This window comes from Ambystoma mexicanum, chromosome 4q (genome assembly GCF_040938575.1).
Source record: "Ambystoma mexicanum isolate Mex_15411 chromosome 4q, UKY_AmexF1_1, whole genome shotgun sequence".
Lineage (NCBI taxonomy): Eukaryota > Metazoa > Chordata > Amphibia > Caudata > Ambystomatidae > Ambystoma > Ambystoma mexicanum.
Window position 1 is genome coordinate 891,643,978 of NC_090928.1, and position 20,192 is coordinate 891,664,169.

Consider the following 20,192-nt stretch of genomic DNA (forward strand, 5'->3'; position numbering starts at 1 on the left):
AGAGGCCCACAACTCAGTCCCAGTGTAAGAGTAAATGGACCAGGTTCTGCCATTGGGCTCGTGACAAGGGTCTGGACCCTGTCACCTGTTCTATGGATGATGTAATGGCTTTTTCAGCGCACCTGGCTTGTTCTGGAGTTCAGGTGGATACTTTCTGCTCTTATTTGGCAGCCTTTGGGGCTTACAAAAATTCACCTGAGCATGTATTTTCTGTGGCCAACCCAGTGGTTAAGGCCCACATTAAGGGGTTGTCTAGGCTTTTTCCGCCAGTGGATAGGCCGCACTCGATCTGGGACCTCAATGTGATTCTTGCAGATTTGCAGCGCAAGCCTTTCGAGCCGATGACATCTGTGGACAACCGCTTGGTGACACTAAAGACAGTTTTACTGGTGGCTCTCACCCATGCGTGCAGGGTTAGAGAGCTACAGGCATTGTCCTTGTACGAGCCCTTCACCAGGTTTCATGACCAGATCATCTTGTGCGCTCACCCAAACTTGTTGCCCAAGGGGGTCGCTCCATTTCAACTGAATCAAGAGATCTGCTTGGCAGTGTACTTCCCAAACTTCTAGTCTGAGGCAGAGAGGGCCCTGCATTCCTTGGACCTAAAGAGGGTCCTCAGGTTTTCTCTCTGACTAAATCCTTCAGGAAGTCCAAGGCATTGTTTGTGCCTTTTGTGGGCTACGCCCCAGTCTCTAGGACTTCCATCGCTTGTTGGATGGTTCAGGCAATTTTGGAGGCGTACACTGCCATGTGCAGACCGGATCCTGACGGGATTCATGCCTGTGCGGTCAGAGCCAAGGCCACGGCCATCGCGTTTCAGAGACTTGCTTCTTAGGATGTCATCAGCAAGGTGGCTTCTTGGGCCACTTCTTCGGCCTTCTGTAAGCAATACTCACTAGACACCAGCTCCAGGTGCAATGCAGAATTTGGTCAGGCAGTTCTGAAGAACCTTTTTGCTTCGTCCTAGATATGAGACAGGTTTTCACAGCTCCACCCTATGCTCTTGTTCAGTGGAATCACCCATAAGGATGGAACAAAGGGGACGGGACGTAAGATTAGTTGATACAGTGAGTAAGATTAGTCGATACGGTGAGTAACTTGAGTAATCCTAGTCCCCTTTCCTCCATACGTCCCACCTGCCTTCCCCCACTAATGCCAATGGCTAATAAGTTATAATTGTAGCCAGGTATCTATGCATCGGAAGTGTTCAAAGGGGACTGAGGTGAGGTGCTGGAGGCCGGGGACTAGGCGTGGCGTTCATGAGGCCACGACCTATACCAAGTTTAAAGGGGAAGCTCAATTTTTCGCTGGCAAAGGTACGGAACCGTCCCCATGTTGTGGGACGCCCACAAGGATGGAGGGGAGGGGAGGGGGACTAGGGACTATGAGTACTCTGGTGAATACAGTGAGTAACTTGAATTTCTTAGTCAGTTTGATTCATCTTGCCCCATAGCCAATAGGCAGAGTCTCCATTCGCTGCACCCGTGGAGGCCATTTTAAGTTTTTTTTTTTTTTTACTGCACGTTGGTATTCCTCTATAGTTCTCTACATCATTTTCTGTTTTACATAACATTTTTGACTTTCCAAAAATATATATTTCTGGTCAGCCTGAGATGGGATTCTTTCCCATGGTGGTGATTTGGAGATTCCTGTCTTTGGTGCTCCTCTGCTATGCTTATCTCTGCCACCTCAGGGGCAAAGCCTTTGAAGGGTGCCACCTTATCCCACTATGGCTGATTCTAAGGCTAAGAAAAGCTTTGTCAAGGCATGTTTCACCCACCTGCCATTTGAAAAACTTCTATGCTGAATGCCTATATTGCCTGTATTCAGATCAGAATGTTAATTTGTGTTCCATCTGCCACTCCATCTCAAACAAAGCCCTGAAGGACCATCAAATAATATTAGTGGCTTGGCTGGAAGAAGGGGGACTGCAACCTCTGTTTGAAGACATGCTTCACACTGCACAACCATAGACCCAAGAGTGTAGTACACTTCTAATGGATTCCTTCCTCCCACGGATTCCTCATCTATAATACCCTATCCACAGTGCTGCTTATCTCTGGAATCTTTTCTGCCTGTAGGGGGCACATCTTGACTCCGTCCGAGGCCTCTATGCGCCCCGTGCTGGACATGACTTTGGGGCCAGTATATATATATATATATGCGCTGCACTCCATGATCTCGGTTCCTTTCTTCTGCACATTGTTAGCTTCCGGGACACGCCATTTGAATTTTAAATTTCGTCGTTGCCATGCCCAACCCTGTGACGCCCTCTAGGTTCAAACAGTGTGCGGATTGCGTCCCGCAGATCGGCACCAGATTTGTTAATACTGCTTGGGCAAGGAGCACAACACCAAGGTTTGTGGGTTATGTCAGTCAATGCACGCAATGGCCCTCTGGAAACTGGCGACAAAACCTTTTACCATTGTCCACAAGACAAAGGGTTATGTCGCACAGCATAAAGGTTCGATCCCACAAGAGGCCTCCTTAGCATAAGGAAAAGATGCACTGCAAGAGATCCAGCTCTCTGAGTGGGTCCTCACACAGGCATTATCTTTCTCTTCCAAAAAGAAGTTCCACCGATCCAGTGGTTACCCAGAGCTGGATAAGGTACCTTTTCCTACCACATCTTCTACCCATTTGATGCTTGACATCTTCAACAAGGCGTCAACGGCTTCAGTTTCTTTGGGTCTGACGGGACCCACTTCATCGGTACCCGCTGTGGACCACTGCCACATGCTTACGAGCTCAGGCTTGGCCATGAAGAGTTAAGAGCTTCCCCTCTGCCCGAATCTACCTTTGCGTGTTGAGCTCTTGAGCTGGCCCGGACTTGGTCTTCGCGCCAGTCGGCACCATGGGCAACAAAGAACCCCCAGAACTTCTTCCCTTCAAACTCTACATGTCCCAAGATGTGTGACTTCCATAAACGAGGAGGTGGATCAAGTACTTTTTCAGTTTCAACCATTGGTCTCCAGGGAGCACAAGGACTTTCTGAAGGAATTCTATGAAGGGGGTGAGGACGTCCAAGGGCAGGTCTTTGATCTCCCAGAGGCCAGTGGTCCATATGCCTCACCTGATCTGGATATTCTTCCAACCTCTAACGCTGGTAAGCCTCAGGCATCCTTTCAGAGGCTGATGGCAAAGGTGTCTCGTACCCGGGGGCTTTCAGCCCCGTCCAAACCAAATATTCAGTCTGAATTAACAGACATCATGTACGACGATTCCAGTAAGGAAACACTAATACCCTTGAATGTGGCAGTAGAGGCTCCTATACTGCAGGTATGGGAAATTCTAGCTTCTGAATTGGCAGTTGATGGGGGAGCTGGCCTGGAAGCATTGTCATGCTCCCTCTAACTTGATTTTCATGTGTGTAGACTCTTGCTGCCCAGGATACCTCTGTGATGCAGGCAGCGACTGACAATGTGATGTCTTCTGCATTCCCCTATTTTCCACCTGATGGGGAAAGTAAGAGACTGGGCACTGTGAGAAACCCGAAGGTGCCTCACCCGCTAGTCCCTGGGGATCCATCATCCAGGTGGCCAGGACATGGCCATCGCTATTGGATCCAGTTCCTGGGGGTGGACCAGTGCGGGAGGATTACCTGGATGGGGGTCCTCAGGGAGTGGAAGTGGGAAACAGACATGTGAGACGCAGTACCCCCTTCTTACACCTTTTCCCCATCCTACCCCATAGGATATTCAGAAGTTCTGCCCCTTTTCCGAAACAAACATTTTCTTACACCGTGAAAGACACAGACTTGCACCAGAGCTGTTTACCTGACATGTCCCAACCCAAGGGTCAGGCAGTTTCAGGCAATTGACAATAACTAAGCACACCTGATGGCCTTTCCCCTTCCACACAGGGATAAAAGACTGAGCACTAGTGCACACTTTGAGCAAGGCCGAACGCACAAGGAAGCAGCTATTGCAGACATGCAGTTCAAACGGAGGAGAAGGGCGACAAGGCCTGGAGGGACGACTAGGAGGCACTTGCCCCTTTCAACTCAGACCTGCAAAGCCTTTCGAAAGGGAAATCATAAGGCCGGGAAGGCCAGCTGGCGTTTTGGGGTGTGACAGATGCCAACGACACAGAGGGCCCTCTTGTGCTGATAGCCAAAGCGGGGAGAAGTGTTTGCCCCTGTCCTGGATACCCGGGACAAGAAACTCCAACAGTTCAGCAAAGCAGGTGAGTCGGAGAGGACGGATAGTAAACCCGAACTGTGCTGGGCCGAAGGTTGCAGGCGGCAATGTTGTTGAAAAAAGAACTTGTGGATTTGAACCTTAAAAGAAACCCCAATAAAGGTGCAGAGTGATACGGTGCCGTAGGGGGTGCTCATTCGAAGTACTGTGACTGGAGCCTTTTTGCATTGTTTTGTTGCAACTATGAAAATCAAGAGGCTTTAGGCGTGTGCTCCTATGAGGGTCTAGCAAAACCACTCATACACTTTAAAGTCTGTGCCACATAGAGGAAAATGAGTGAACTGTGAAATTGGCAGATGTGAATCCCACTGAGGGATGCCTGCGGCTTGGGGGTAAACAGTGATATACCCATGAACATTGTGGTGACGAGTGTAAACCCGGCTGAGGGATGCCCACAATGAATAGTTTAATAAGAGATTGAGACTTTTGAATGTTACGTTTTGGGTGAAAGGCTGTAGTGAACCCGACTGAGGGAGGCTAACGCTGAGAGAAGGATCAAAACCCTGGCTGAGGGGATTCCAAAGGCAAAGAGTAATCGCCCAACATGAAGAGTTACTGAAGACAGTTTGTTTGGCCTTCTAAGGCACAAGACTCTGCAGAAAAGAGACTTGGCACCAGAATGTTCCTGGTATCGTTGAAAGGAACTGTAACCTCGTGCTGGCAAGGCCCGGGAGTGTGCTGTGCTCAAGAGTTCCGCCTTGTCCCATGCTAAAAACGTGGCGAAGGGAGACCCCAGCCATACCATCCTCACTTATCATTTGGTGAACACTTCTTTCTTTTCTTGTCAACATTATCCCACACCATTTTGTAACTTAATGGTAAGGATTGGCAATAGCTATTTATTTTGGTAGAGGACCTTTTTATTTGTCAAGAAACCACTAGGACCGCCATATTATTTAATGGTTTTAGCTTGCTCCCGTCTTAGATTTAGGTTTAGATTAGGCGTTTTTTGTCCTGTGATCACTTGTGTCCGTCTTTACTTTTGCCATCCTGAATTCCTTACAGCGCTTGGTGGAAGAAGGTGTTTGCATGGTGCAGCCTCACCCTTGGCGTTGTGAACACTTCTTGGCACCTTGGCGAAATTCTCTTTCAGCCTATGGTCTGTTGTTGCAAATGCGATTGAGCATATCCTTGAGTGGGAGATGAGGGACGGCTCCCTGTCCATGGTGACAGATGGCATGGAAGCTTCCCGCCTAATTCTGCCGTCAGGACTGGACACAGGCATCACTTTTGGATGAGAATGGCTGGCGTTGTGCCTGATGTCCAGGCTAAACTTCTGGATGTGTCCTTTGATGGCCAAAACCTGTTTGGGGCAAAAGCTGATGCCACCCTCCTGAAATTCCAGACACCAAATGCCGTTTCTCAGGCTCCTATGCCCCATGGGGTGGAGGCCAGGTCACCCCAGTAAGGCTGCAGGGGTAGAGGTGTCCCCAGAAGAGGAGCGACTGCAGCCACCGTCTCCTCAGCCCCTCAAGGGGTCAAATCTCTGGAAGGTTTTCTGCCACGGTTCCCCTCTAGGGGGGAAACTTTCCCTCCTCCGCAAGGAAGGACTGGCTCAAGGCCACATCCGATGCTTGGGCCTTACAGGTGGGTTATTGTCTTCCTTTTGTGCATCGTCTTCTGGACCTTGGCCCTAACACCAGCACCTTGCCTCTCAATCTCATCCTCTTGGGGGTGGTCAGTTGGCTTCTATCAAAGAGCGGGATATAACTGGTACTGCACTCGGCATGAGGCAAGGGGTGGTATTTCGCTTATTTTCTGTTGCTGAAGAAAGATGGAGGGGTGTGGGGGTGACGGGTGTCGTGTGTCCATTCAGGATCTGAGACATGGACAAATTCAAGATGGTTTATGTGGCCCAGATCCTGCAAGCCCTCGATTTGCAGGGCTGGTTGAATCCCTAGAACTTCAGGGTGCCTACTTCCACGTGCCTATTCATTGGAAACACAGGAAGTACCTGAAGTTCATGGTGAGCCAACATCCCTACCAGTTCAGATACCTGTTGTTTGGCCTTGCTTCAGCACAAAGCTACTAGCAGTGGTGGCAACTTGTTTTAGGAGGGAGGGCATTCATGTCTTTCCCTATCTGGACGACTGGCTCCCCAGAACTAGTGCCTGAGCATCTACTCTGCACATGCCCTCCATTACACAGTTTGGGCTTTTCCCTGAACTACGAGAAGTCTCAGGTCTCGCCATCCCAGCCTCTCCAGTTTATCTGAGCAGTCTTGGACACTCGTCTGGGCAAAAAATTACCACCCAAGGATCGAGTGGCGAACATCTTTCGGCTGGTTAATCTCCTCCAATCCCACAATCAAGTCCTAGCCTCCTGCTTTTCATGTGCCTTCTGGGCTACAAGGCCTCATGCATCCTAGTGTTACCGCAAGCGAGGCTCGGCATGAGATTGCTTCAGTGGCTTCTCTGTGTCCACTGGTCGCACTTTCAGGGCCACATGTCGGACCTTTTACAGGTCTTGGACTAGGTGGCTCTGGATCTTGCATGGTGAGGCATGCGAGACAACTTGTAGTGGCGCGTTTGTCCGTCAACCTTGGCCCCAGTTGACAGTGTTCAGACGCAGCTCTGACTGGTTGGGGTGCTCACCCATCAGATCTGACCATAAGCAGAATGTTGTCTCCCATGGAGTCTCAGGAACACATCAACTTGCTGGAGCTGAGGGCAACCAGACTGACTCTGGTCGCCTGGTTTCCCCTCTGTGAAACATAAGACTGTCGTAGTCCTGACTGACATATTGGCCATGCACGAACTCAACAAATGCAGCCGGGTGTGTGGTCTTTCCTCTGTGCAGCGAAGCAATGTGACTGGTTCTGGGCTCTGGAGAATGGCGTCTCTTGCGGCAGCGCATCTGCCCGGAAGAGAATGTCACAGTGGATGCTTTGAGCAGACATACTTTGGCCTCCTATGACTGGGAGCTCTTCCAGGAAGTTCTGAATGAGATCTTCTCCTTTTGGGAAACTCTTCAAGTGGACCTCTTTGCTTGAAGTGTGAATAGTAAGAGTGTGGTCTGCTCCAGGGAATTTCCTTGGCAGGGAGCTCTGGACGTCGTGCTGAAAGTCAAGTTGGCATTCAACCTTCTTTATGCATTCCCGTTGATCCCTGTCATTCGGCTTGTTCTAAAGAGATTGGACCTGTGTAGAACCACGTTGATCCTGATCGCTCGGGAGTAAGCCTGTAGGACGTGGTATCTGGATTTGCTGGACATGTCCATCTGCCCTCCATGGTGCCTTCTAAGAATAGTCTATTTGCTCTCCCAGTCGAGAGGCAGGAGCTCCACCCAAACCTCAGCAGCCAGAACTTTCAGACTTGACTACTGAGAGGCAAGGATTGGGAGTTGTCAAATGACGTTCTCGATTTGTTCTTTTCACTTTCAGCTCAGAGGCCTGCTACGAAATCCATTTATTCCTGCATTTGGTGTAAATTTTTGTTCTGTTGCTGGGATAGGGACCTTGAGCGTTTATTATGTTCTATATGCCCTGTGCTGAATTCTCTGCTTTCTTTGGCCCCGGTGGTCCTGCAGATAGGCACTGTAAAGGATAACTGGCTATTTGTTGATCCCCCGAACAGGGCATGTTCTTAACAATCCCCACTGTTAAGCAGTTTTTTTACAGGGTTTGTCTAACCAGTTTCCTCTCCGTCAGTTTGGGGTTCCAGCGTGATATTTGAATTTAGTTTACACGTTTCTTTTTGGCACTGAGTTTGAGCCCCTTCATTCCTGTTCCATTAGATTGCTCACCCTTAATGTGATTTTCCTGGCTGCCATCAATTCCGCAAGACTGGTGAGTGAGCTCCAGGCATTGGTTATTTGACCTCCCTATTTGTTTTTTTCCAAAGAGGTGACTTTTTGAGAGTGTGATCATCCTTTCTGGCAAAAGTGGTCTCTGATTTCAATCTCTCTCAGAAGATCCATCTTCCTGCATTTTTTCCTCTGCCTCTCCCTTCCAAGGCGAAGGAATAATTCCATCAGCTGGACCTGGTTCGGGCCCTGAAGTTGTATGTCTTTCGTACGGGAGTCTAGGCAGGATGACCAGCTCTTCGTTGGTTACTGTGACGAGTCATGGGATTGTCATTTTTCTCCAGTTTTTTTTTTGTGAGGTTAGGGTGGTGAGTCCGCTACGGACTACCCTCCCTAAGAGTAGAGGCAAGCAGGACATCACTGAGACACCTTCACCCCGGTCTCCCTGTCCACCCACAATGGAGATGTGGACACCTGTTCTGATGAGGCACTCCCTTTTCTACCCAACCATGCCTATTCAGTTGGTAGAGAGCAATAGAAATCTACTCAGATTTGTTATTGTGGTGTTTCAGAACAAAACAAGCACCCATTTCGTACTGACACAAAGAAACTCATGGAAGTCTTAGAGCGTATGGCTCAGACACCGAGAAAGGACTCCCAGAAAATGCGAGGGAAGCCCCAGAACTGCATCATAAAAGTGGGAGGAGAAGCATGACAGTGAGTGAGACGTGGGAGTTTCAAACCAGCTCCAGGAGGGATGCTGATGAGCTGGAGAGAACTGACATCCAGACTAGAGAGACTCCTGGAGGAACAGGCGACGAGCACTGTGCCCTCGACAGCCTGAGAGGCTATGACATGAAGTTAGCTCCCAGGGAGGGACACACCAGTGAGAGGTGGTGTCGGAGATGGGAGAAGAAAGGAAACCCTTCTTCGAGATAATACCACTTGGCAGAAAGCACGCAGGAGCACGCCCAAGGGAGGAGCGGAGCAAAGGATGCAGGACCTCCCGAGCCGTGGGGGCGAGACGAGAGAAGAGAGGGAACTCCTCTGTGCCGATACTATTCGTCCCAGTAAGTTGGAGAGTGGGAACCACTACTAGGCTAATCCTACCCGCCCCAGTAACACGAATGTGAGAAGAATTACTGTTGTCATACTCGTCCCAGTGAAAAGGCTAATAACCGAGATGCTGCAAATGAATATTGCGGTTACCGTTGTTACCGTAGTGAGAAAGTAAGTGATCAAGAGAGAGAGTCAACCAGAGAAAAATACTTTTATTTACGTTTAAGAAAAACCAAGAGAATCAAAGACAAAGGAACTTTTATCAAAGGGATCTTTCAACACCAGAGGAAGGGGAAGCCCGAGGACTGGGAAAATCCCGATTATGAAATGAACAAACCTTTGCAAAAGATAGCTAAGAACTATCTGAGGATCTGTTATTGAAAATTAACTGAGCTGAGAAAGCTGATCCAGGAGAAGGGAATCATTCTCCTGTTCTTCAGTTTGCTTATTATGAACCTAAGCTGGGAAAGCGGCCTTGGGAGGAAGGAGTCCTTCTCCTGTACTTAAGTTATTTTGTCTTAGTGGTAGGGTCAGCATAGGTTAGTTTTGGACTTGGCAAACTGACGACGAGCACCCTAGTTAGTATTGTTATGTAAGGAAACCTCTAGCATACAGAAAGTGAGTTATTTTCTTATTATTTCAAATAGACATTCTCCTCCTTCTGCCTGCCACATTACACTGGTGCTTGTAGGGGCCGTTACAAAACACCCTGCCCAGGTGGATCATTTGCGGCATCTCAGAATGCTTTGATCTGGCTGGGAAGGATGTGTCTGAGGGTCTTGGTGCTCATTCTATCAGGGGAGTGGCTGCTACCTCTGCTCTGCTGAGTGGAGTATCAGTCCTGGACATTTGCCAAGTGACAACGTGGGTTTCTTTGCATAGGTCTGCTAAGTATTATTGCTTGATTCCAGGATGGCCAGTTTGGCAGGAGATTTCTCCAGAGCTTTCTGGTTCAGGTGGTGTCCTTCCTGCCTACTTCTTCCAGATTATGTACTGCTTTGGATGTCGATCATAGAAATCCTTGGGAGGAAGGAGTCATTAGAAGAACAAATTACTTCCCTCTCATTAATGTTCTATCTGATTGAATTTCCTCCCACTGATGCCTAATCTCCCTACCTACCTGCCCCGCTTGGTGGGGAAAGCTAGTAAACCATTGGTTCTGCGGTCCCTCAGCTTCCGAGTGCTAGGGAAAACGTGTGAAACTGAGGTCACGGGCTGAGACCTCGCGATCTATCTCTGTCTCTATCTACATCATCCGAGGTGAATAGAGCCGTTGGGTGGAACCGACACGTAGCCGCCCTGCGCTCTCTGGTGGCGCAAAGGTTTCCGTAGAACAGCTACACTGGGATAGGGATACCATACATGAGGAATCGGTGGGAGGAATTTCCATCAGAAAGAACAGTATCGAGAGGCAAGTCATTTGTTCATCACTAGCTTGTGAAAATAGCGACTTTCCCGGACAAGTGCATGCCCGTATAAGGGATCCACGTGCCATGGCCGTTTTAGGGCACTAGCCATGTTGAGTAGCCATACGCGCTAAACGCGAATGTGCACACTAAAAATGATGGTCTGTAGGCATATATCAAAATTGATGCAGCTCAAGGAAACCTGCTCTCTGCGTCAGTTTGGGCTTCTCCTTACATTTTCAGAAGTCCCATGTTGTGCCAACACAGAAGCTCCAATTCATCGAAGCAGTCCTAAATACAGGGGTCCCAATACTTTGATGCCATTCTCAAGTTGTTGAGGTTACTGGTGGACCGACAGAACATGATGGCAGGGTAACCCCTTTGGTCACCATGGCCCCAAACCCAGATGCTGACAGATTCGCCCCTGTAGGGTTGGGGCACTGACTGTGGGGATCTGACGGTGAGCGTCCTTTGGTTGCCAATGGAATGCTGGTGGCATATCAACAGGCCGAAGTTGTCAAGGGGAAAGGCATCCTCATTCTGACAGCACAGTGGCCAAGCACTACCTCAACAAACAGTGGGGTGTTCAGTCTCTGCCCCTATGCAGGGATTCTCTGCAGCTATGGTTTTAGTTGCTGGAGAACTGGATCTCTGCTTCAGCTGCCCACCTAGCAGGAGTGGCAAATGCTCTCAGCAGGCAGAGCACAGTCTTACATGAGTGCAAAGTGTGCCAGGAAGTTTTCAAAGAAATGTTTGCTCAGTGGGGTACCCCGACATTGAATCTGTTGCCACGAGGACTAGCAGGAAGTGCAGACCGTTTTTGCTCACAGGAATTCACAGCAAAGGGTGCACTGGGGACACGTTCCTGGTGGAGTGGGTATTCGGCCTCCATTGTGTGTTCCCCTATGATATCTGTCATCCCATGGGTTCTCAGTAAGTTTCCCACCTGCTCCATTTTTGGTTCTGGACTGGGACCTAATCTTGGTTTTGACATTTTTTTAACCCATGCATTCATGCCCGATCCGGCTGCTTTACATTAAACCACTTTCCGGGAGGCAATCACGTCAGCGAGACGTGTACGCGTGGTTCAGGCTCTACCTAACGAGCCACCTTTCCAACAATATTTGAGGGACAATGCTTCGCTCAAGGTGCGTCTTAAATTTAGACCAAACGCAGTTTCCGAGTTCCACATATCCCAGAGCATTGATGTGCCCGTTTTTTTATCCTCCTCTGTATACCCTTAAGGTTGAGGAAAAGCTATATAAGCTGGACCATCAGGGCACACAGCTTTTATGGAGCCACTAGGATAGCAGAATGTAGGCGTGACAACCAACTCGTTGCAGCTTTTTCTCTATTATGAAGGGTCTCGTCTGATATTTTTTTGCATCACAAAGTGTCATTGTTAGAGAACAGGTGAAGTTCTGCCATGGGGCACCAGAGCACATTCCACCAGGGGTGTGGCGGCGGCATCTGCATTGTAGAGGGGTGTGTCAGTGAAGGAAATATGTCCATCAGCAACATGGTCTTCGCTCCACATGTTAACGAAGCATTACTGCTTGGATGTAGCACTTGGTTCGGAGCTTCCTCATCTTGGGGCTTTCATCCCGCCTACACATTCTGTACTGCTTTGGAAGTCTTATCTGATGAGGAATCTGCGGGAGAATGCAATCCATTGAAGGAGAAATTATTTACCGGTAATGTTCTTTCTATGAATTCTTCTCCTGCAGATTCCTAATCACCCTCCCATCCTTCCTTGCTATGAAAGTGGTCTGCTGTCTATATCTTGTTTTCTTCTAATGGGAATAGGTTATGGCAATTAGGTGTTGGGCACAAGTTGATGCCTCATTGTAAAAGTGCTGTCAGTGAGTTGCTTCCAGTACAGTTCTGTTCCTCAAAAATAAACATCTGGAGTCCACGAGCGGCACGGTCAAGTCAAGAGGAGTCGATGTCGAGTTGTACTAAGCCCACTTTCGAAAAGGTTTCTGAGCAGCTGACAGTGGAAGGATAGCTATCTGATGAGGAATCTAGAAGGAACGTTACTGGTAAGTAATTTCTTCTCCTATGGGTTCTTCTCCCACAGATTCCTCATCGCACTCAGGCTACCCTGCTTGGTGGTTCAAGAGTCTTATCTGTTGTTTGTTGTCAGCTTTATATGCGCAGACGATAAGAGGAAGAAATAAACATTTTTAAAAATACATTCAATTGGTTACCCAAGTTGACCATTCTTTTGTTCCTTCCTCACGAAAAAGACAAACAAGAAGTTGGTGGTGCAATTTTAGAGGATTGGTTAAATTGGCCTTCTCTGTGTATGGACATTCCCTCTTGCGGGAATACAGCAATCGGTCACATCCGGAGTCTAGGAGTCGGGTGGCTGAACACGAGGGAGTCTAGACACTATTTTGAGCCCCACTACGCCCCACACTGAATGGACATCTATTAAGATGATGAATCTGTGGGGGAAGAATCCCTCGTAAGTAATTTCTCCTTCAACTGAATGCATTCTCCCACAGATTCCTCCTCTAGATAGATGGATGGCTATGCAGCATCAGCTGCTTGCAAATGTTTTTGACAGTGGGTGTAGTGCTGCTCAATAGCGTTGTTGAAGACTCCCTCTTACACGACTGCGCCATTCCTCGACAATGGACGAGACGTTGATCACTGTATAAAAGAAATGCACTTCTCCCCCTTACCACCGTTCCTTTATTCCACACACTGGGCACGCTATTCGGAAAACAAACTGGTTAATCAATTCAAACGTGTTTGAACTAAGTATGTCAGGGACTAAACCGTCCGGGTTTAAGTGTTGCAAGGACTGCAACTTTAAAATGTCCCTCATGGACCCACACTCTGTTTGTGGTGACGGCACAATGTTTATCCGTCGCCCTTTTTTTTTCGTGGCATTTATTGCCAAACATATTTTGCTGAAAAAAAAATTATCGAAAAATGTGGGGGTGAGGAGGGGGTAAGTGCATGTAGGGTGGGGTACAGGGAATAAATAATAGGGGAGGGAGTTTTGAGGGACCCCCCAAATAAAGAGATTCACTAACATTTTTTGACAAACGTTTTTCAGCCGAAAAAGCTGCAAAATAAAATACTGGGGATGAATAGCCATGGTACAGAGTAATGTGGTTCTTGTCTGCCGATTAACTTAAATTCGGTGAAGAAATGTTCGGCAGCCCACTGTCAAAATTCCCAGCAAAGTCGCTTCTAAGCTCCCCAGAGCATGAAATCAAAGAGCCTACACCCGAGAATCATTGAGGGTTACGTCACCACAAGGAGTCCAAAAAACGGTTGAACTCTTGTTGCAAGTCTCACCACTCCTCATTTTCATGGTTGCACAAAAAGAAATGCTGAGGCAGAGTTGATTCCGCTTCATCTGACAGGGTTAAGTTGTACCCAGTGAAGGGTGCGTCTGTGAATTAGTGGTAAGATTTCCAAAACCAAATGTTAAGTCTTTGAAAAGGTCTCGGCTGGTACGGCTTTGGCCTCAATGCCTCATGTGGATACAGATCCAACTACGCCTGGTCAGTCTGGCACAAACTCAGCAAATGTCCTCGAGCGAGACACAAAAGGAGAAAGCGCCTCTGACACAGTCGACCTGCCCTTCGGGTCAAGAAGCTCCTCAACCGGTGGAACCCCTGCATGATCGACACTTTGTGCCAGGCACTCGATCCGTGTTCTCGTCCGATTCGACTCGATGCAAGTGATCTTTGAGGAGGATGGTGACCTAATAACATTTGGGTTCAAGCCGATGAGGGGTGCGGCCTTGAATCCATTGCTACACTTTATGACGGGGTTACTGCAACTGGTGGAGGGTCTCCACGATGTCAATGGTTTGGACACATTTCCGGATGTCGAATTTCAGCAGTTGAACTCGTATGTGCACCCGAACACTCAATACCCCAATGCAGTCGAGGATGTTGTGGTCTTAGGACTTGGTGCGCTGTCAAAACCAGTGTACCAGCGCAACCTCACAGACATCCTCGATCGCAGACTGAGCGGGTTTTGCCATTCAGTGCTGCCATAGCAGACCTGGACATGGCTTTGTGGCAAGAAATGTAAGCCATCTGGTTGCGATGGATGTGCCTGAGGGTCTTGGGGCTCATTCTACGAGATGAGTGAGTGCCCCCTCTGCCCTGCAGAAGGGAGTCTCTGGGGGTCATTCAGAGTATGGCGGTAGGGTTTAACGGCACCGCAAAGGAGTATGCGCCTAAGTGCCTGCAGACTCAACCGTCTGACTCTGTGGTCTCGGCGGCCGGCAGGAAGAAGTCGTCAATTTCTTCGCAGTCTTCCTCTGTAACCCCGGACAACGAGGGGAAGAAACTGGATTCCATGGGTAGAAAGGTAATCTACTCGGTGACGATGGTGAAGGCGGCCAACACCATCATGGCCAGATACAACCGGGAGCTCTGGTATAAAATGGCTTTGCTCCTAGATTTCCTCCCCGATGACAAGCGGGTAGAGGCTTTGGAGATCCTCCAGGAAGGCGAGGTGGCGTCGGACCACGCCATCACAATGGCACTGGACTTTGCAGACACAGGTTTCCGCCAGATGGGCAACAGTGTTTGCCTTCCCCATCATAGCTGGCTCAAAGCCACCAACTTCAGGCAGAAGGTCCAGATGAAGGTCCTGGACATGCCGTTCGGAGACAACCTTTTCGGGAAGGCTGTCGATGAATCCCTCCAGGCCATCAAGACCGACACAAAGGCGGCCCGTGCGTTGGGCACCCTGCAGCGTGCAGGCCGGCCTTTCCTTCTTCAGGAGGGAAGTCCCAGTAGGTCTTCAAAGGGTTTCGGTGGGGGCCCATCCTCTTACAGCCAACCCTCCCGATCTTCAACTCAGGAAGCCAACAGGGGGCGTGCCACGGCCTTCGGAGGTGGTCGTCGTAGTCAAAGGCCCCAAGGTGGCTTGGCGACCTCCAAGCAAGATTGAACCAGCCAGGACTTTGGGCCCCCACCCATGCACCCCAGTGGGAGGCCGGCTGGCGAACTTCGTCAGCGTGTGGGAGACCATCTCCACTGATCGAAGGGTGCTGGATGCTCTTGCCCACGGACACACCTTAGAATTTCAACTAAAGTGCCTGCGAATACTACCGGTGGCCCGGCAGGAAAATGACATCCCTCAGCTGCTGCTGGAGGTTCAGGTCAAGCTACAAAAAGGGGCAATGGAGCTGGTTCAACAGCCACTCCGGGGTCTAAACGTAAGAAAGAAGACCTGGGGCTGGAGGCCCATTCTTGACTTACGACTGTTAAACAAGTTCATAAAGTCCCAGAAGTTCAGGATGGTCACGCTGCAGCACATGCTCGGCCAGCTGGAGGAGGGGGACTTTCTGTCGTTTGATCTAGGACGCATATTTCCACGTCCCCATAAACCAAGGACACCAAGTCCTGCGCTTTGTCGTTCAAGAGAAGGATTACCAGTTCAAGGCTCTTCCCTTCGAACTGAAGTAAGCGCCCAGTCTTCACCAAGTGCCTTTCGCCAGTGGCGGTCCCTCTACGACTGCAAGGGATCCACATGCTCATCTGGGCCAGGTCAGAGGACATCGCAGTCAACCACACAGCGAAGACTGTCCGGCTGCTGACGGGGCTGGGGTTCTCTGTGAATTATGCAAAGTTCTGCAGGACGCGCTGTTCCTGGGATCCAAACTCGATATGGTGTCTTGCCTGGCGTCCGTCGGTGGAGAGGATATCGTCCATCTTGGGCAAAGTGAAACGGTGAGGGCCATCAGGTTGCAGATGCCCACTCTACAAGAATTCCTCAACGCCCATTGGTTCCACGTGTCCGGAGGCTTCCAGGACAGGACTGCACTCGACAATGAGGTCCGTCGAGCAATAAGGTGGTGGGTCGTGCGCTCTAATATCGCTGGAGGCACAGATTTCCAGAGCCCCCTGTACCAAGAGACGGTCGAGACAGATGCTTCCCTGGAAGGATGAGGAGCCCACACCGGACGTCTTCACGCCACAGCCCTGTGGCTGCCAGAGGAGAAGACGCTTCACATCAACATTCTGGAACTACGGGCAGTGTTTTGGGCCCTCAAGTCGTTTCTGCCATCCCTCAAGGGCAAAGTGGTGAGTGTCTTCACGGACAATACCACCACAATATTTTACATCCTGGGGGCACCAGATCCCCAGCGCTCTCAAGAGGCGCAAGACCTATGGCACTGGGATGTTCCTCATTCCGTTTCACCTGGCAGGAGTAAAGAACAATCGCTGACTCTCTCAGCAGGGAGCTGCGCTCTTGCCACGTGGGAGTGTTGGCACGATCAAGTGGACAACCTTTTCCTCATTTGGCAGCCCCAGATCGATCTGTTTGCGGCAGCGATGAACAGCAAGTGCTGGAGGTTCACCAGCAGATTCCCCCAGCCAGGGATCATGGGGGACGCATTCTCATTCCCTTGTGAAGACCTGCTTCTGTACTGTATGCTTTCCCCCCTGCCCCGTGCTGCCATTACTTCTTTGCGTCCTCAGTCAACTCAGACGGTACCGGTGGAGGATGATCCTCGTCGCACAAGCGTGGCCAAGGCAAATCTTGTACCCGGACCTTCTCAGCATGTCAGCGTCCCCTTCAATCAAGCTGCCAGTGGTCGCAGATCTTCTCGCCAGGGACTGAGATGCAATTCTGCACCACGACCTGCGGCCTTGGAACCTGAAGGCCTGGCTCCTACTGCATTAGGGTTCAGTGGCTACGATCTTCCGGAGGATTGCAGGGTGGTACTCGCCAAGGCCAGGGCATCGTCTACTTAGAAGTGCTACAGACACAAATGGCAGTGCTTTGCGACTTGGTACCGGTCGCAGAAGATCAACCCTTTGAGGTTCACGGCCCCTCAAGTACTTCCGTATTTACTGTCTTGGGCTTAAACAGGACTGGTTCACGCCTCCATCAAGGTACATCTGGCAGCTCTCTCCAGCTACACAAGATCTCCGGGACGGTCTTCACTGAGGTCGCACCGTCTAGTTAAGGAGTTCATCAAGCGACTGTTCTGCTCGTTCCCGCTGGTGAAGGCTCCTGCCCCGGCGTAGGTGCCCAATTCGAACCTATGCATTTGGCTCCATGTTTCTGTCAGGGAAAACAGCGTTTCTCATGGTCATCACCTCTGCAAGGTGTGTAGGTGCTATACAGGCCCTGTCATGCGAGCGGCCTTACTCGACTTTCCACGAGACGAGGGTGGTTTTGAGGACACACCCCTCCTTGATGCCCATGGTTCCGTCGGAATTTCATCTCGACAAGCCCTTGGTATTACCTGTGTTTTTTCCAACACCTTTCTCGCTAGCTGAAAGGACTTTGCACTTGCTGGATGTGCCCGAGTGCTGAAGTTTTATGTGGCCCGCACAAAGAATTTCAGGACAACGTCTCTGCTTTTTGTGAATTTTGGTCCTGTGAACCATGGGAAGGCTCTGGCCAAGGCTTCCATTTCCAGGTGGCTCTCCGGGTGCATCACCCATTGTCACTTGGCAAACCGAACGTTGCCTGGTTGTCCGAGAGCCCACTCTACCAGAGCGATTGCTGCTATAACCGGGTTCCTGTCTGGTGTGCCCCTGCTTGACATTTGCAGGGCTGCTACATGGAGGTCGACACACACCTTCATGAAATTCTACTGCGTCGACAGGGATTCCAGGGAGGAGTCCAGAGTCGGCCAGGCAGTGCTTCGCAACCTGTTCGCTTGAAGGTGAGCCTGGTGCGGAAGTAAGAGACTGCTTCTGTTGAGCCTTGCCACCTCCCATGGTTGTGCATGTGTGTACTGCTATGTATTCTTTATTCATGAGCAGACCCCATGCTGGACAAGGAAAACGTTACTTACCTGTTCTCCATCATGGGTCTGGCATGGATTCATATGCGAACCCTCCCGCCTATCCCCTATGCGCTTTTCTCTTGGTCCCACTGCCATTTTACGTGCTACCAAATTTGAAGATGGCTGCCAGAGGAAGGGCTTAGGGAGAGGGCAGTCATTGGCTGGGGGAAGTATGACCCAGAGCTCAGTGATTGGTTTAGAGGATAAAGACAGTTGAGAAACAAAACTGAAAGTGTTTTCTTTTACTGAGGTTTCCCAGCCTGACGGGCAATATTAATGAAGATGTGTATCCATGCCAGACCCATGCTGGAGAACAACAGTTAAAGGTAAGTAACCTTGTTGCTTCTGCGGTCCCTCATCAGTGTGTTAAGGAGAAACGGTGGAAATGAAGTCATGGGCGCAGTGCCTCTATATATACTGGCCCAGACGTCCAGCCTGGTTCAGCGCAGGTGGAAGCTTTGGACAGTGCCGGCATGGAGCCTGGCTGCAGAAAAGTTTCCCACAATCGGCTGTGCTGGGGGATGGATATCAATGATGAGGAATCCGTGGGTGGAACGTCCATCAGAAACCTCACTGAGAGCTAAGTAATTTGTTATTTGTATGTATAGCACACCATAAATTGATAGTGGTTTACATGTAAATAGATGGATTTCCTTAAAGTTTTAAAGCATTTTGTCAGTTTTGCACAACTAGTAAGCTCTTAAGTGAATACAAGTTGAATATGTTGTGTTTCTTTCTTTTAAGGGATGATGCACCTGCTGCTCTGGAGGCTTCAATAGAATGCTTCAAGAAATACAATTGCTTGCCAAGGCTTCACGATGTGCTTTGTAAACTCGTAGAGAGAGGGGACACTGACCTCCTTCAAAAAGGTTGGTATATTTACATGTCGTATGCATGTGTACAGCTTTTGCCAATTACTTTAAAACACAGGATTCTCTGTAAATCAATATCCTTTAAAATAGTTCCATACAGTGCCAGGATCAGGTCCCTTCCAGCATATTATAAAACAATGTATAAATGGCTGTGTGCATTTGGGAGTAGTATGTAGGATAGGCTCCCTTATTCTGCCATAGGGCCCCACAAAATCTTAGTTTCTCCAGCAGAATTAGTTGAATTTGCCAACCAACTGAATGTAGTGCCAGATTGTTAGGCAAGATTTGTAGCAGTACCCTTTGGGTGCACTACAACAACCATGACCTCCTGGCAATAGGAACCCAACCTTTGGTATATGTCTGTACCACACAGGTTGGTAGTATGGCTGAGCAACCAGGCATATCTCAAGAGGGGTCAATGTGAACAGTAGGGGAGTTAGACAGGGATTCACAGTTACAAGTATCCAAATAAACACCAGGTTTCTTGATTGAACCATTATTAATTTAACAGTCAGTTTGAATAAGCCTTCTTCAGAGGGGGGCAATATAATCAACAAGTCCCATATTGGATGGCACAAACACTTCCTACACCCTCAGGTGACTTAAATAACTAGGACACTGTGGACATTAATATATCACTGGTACATTTAGAGCAATACTGAGATGAGTGTCAAACTAAAGAGTGTTCAGAATAAAACAAGAGATCACACAAATATGCTGAAGCAGGTAAGTGCTTTTGAACCCCACAATGCAAAGTAAGACGCTAGCAAAGGAGAGAAGTCATTCAGGGAGCCAGGCCAGCCAATGCCAATTGAGCAAAACGCTAGGTGAGCTGAAGCACTTCTTGCAGGTAAGTAAAAGTCTTGCACAATGTTTTAGAAGTCTTTGTTGAAAAAGTAGAATCAATGTAGGGCCACTAGCTGGGAGGCTTGTGAATTGTAGAAAATGCAAGTAACTGTACATAAGTAACAAAGACAAGCCTAAACTGAGATCAAGTAAGGCTAAAAGTTCTCTTAGACTCTACATTACCTTTGGTTAGAAGACATGGTTCTAGTTGGCGTCTTTTGCTGTGTGGATCTGTAGATACTGTTGTTCCTGGGCCTCAGTCGTAGGGACAAGAGGG

General features: G+C 49.2%; 1 protein-coding gene across 1 annotated transcript in view; it reads left to right on the forward strand.

Annotated features, from left to right (window-relative positions):
* The window catches only part of LRPPRC (leucine rich pentatricopeptide repeat containing), a 1,926,342-nt gene that overhangs the window by 997,882 nt on the left and 908,268 nt on the right, over window positions 1–20,192 (forward strand). The window contains exon 24 of the mRNA XM_069608459.1: window positions 18,942–19,066. Within this exon, the coding sequence (XP_069464560.1) occupies window positions 18,942–19,066 (125 nt within the window). The remainder of the gene's footprint in view (window positions 1–18,941; window positions 19,067–20,192) is intronic.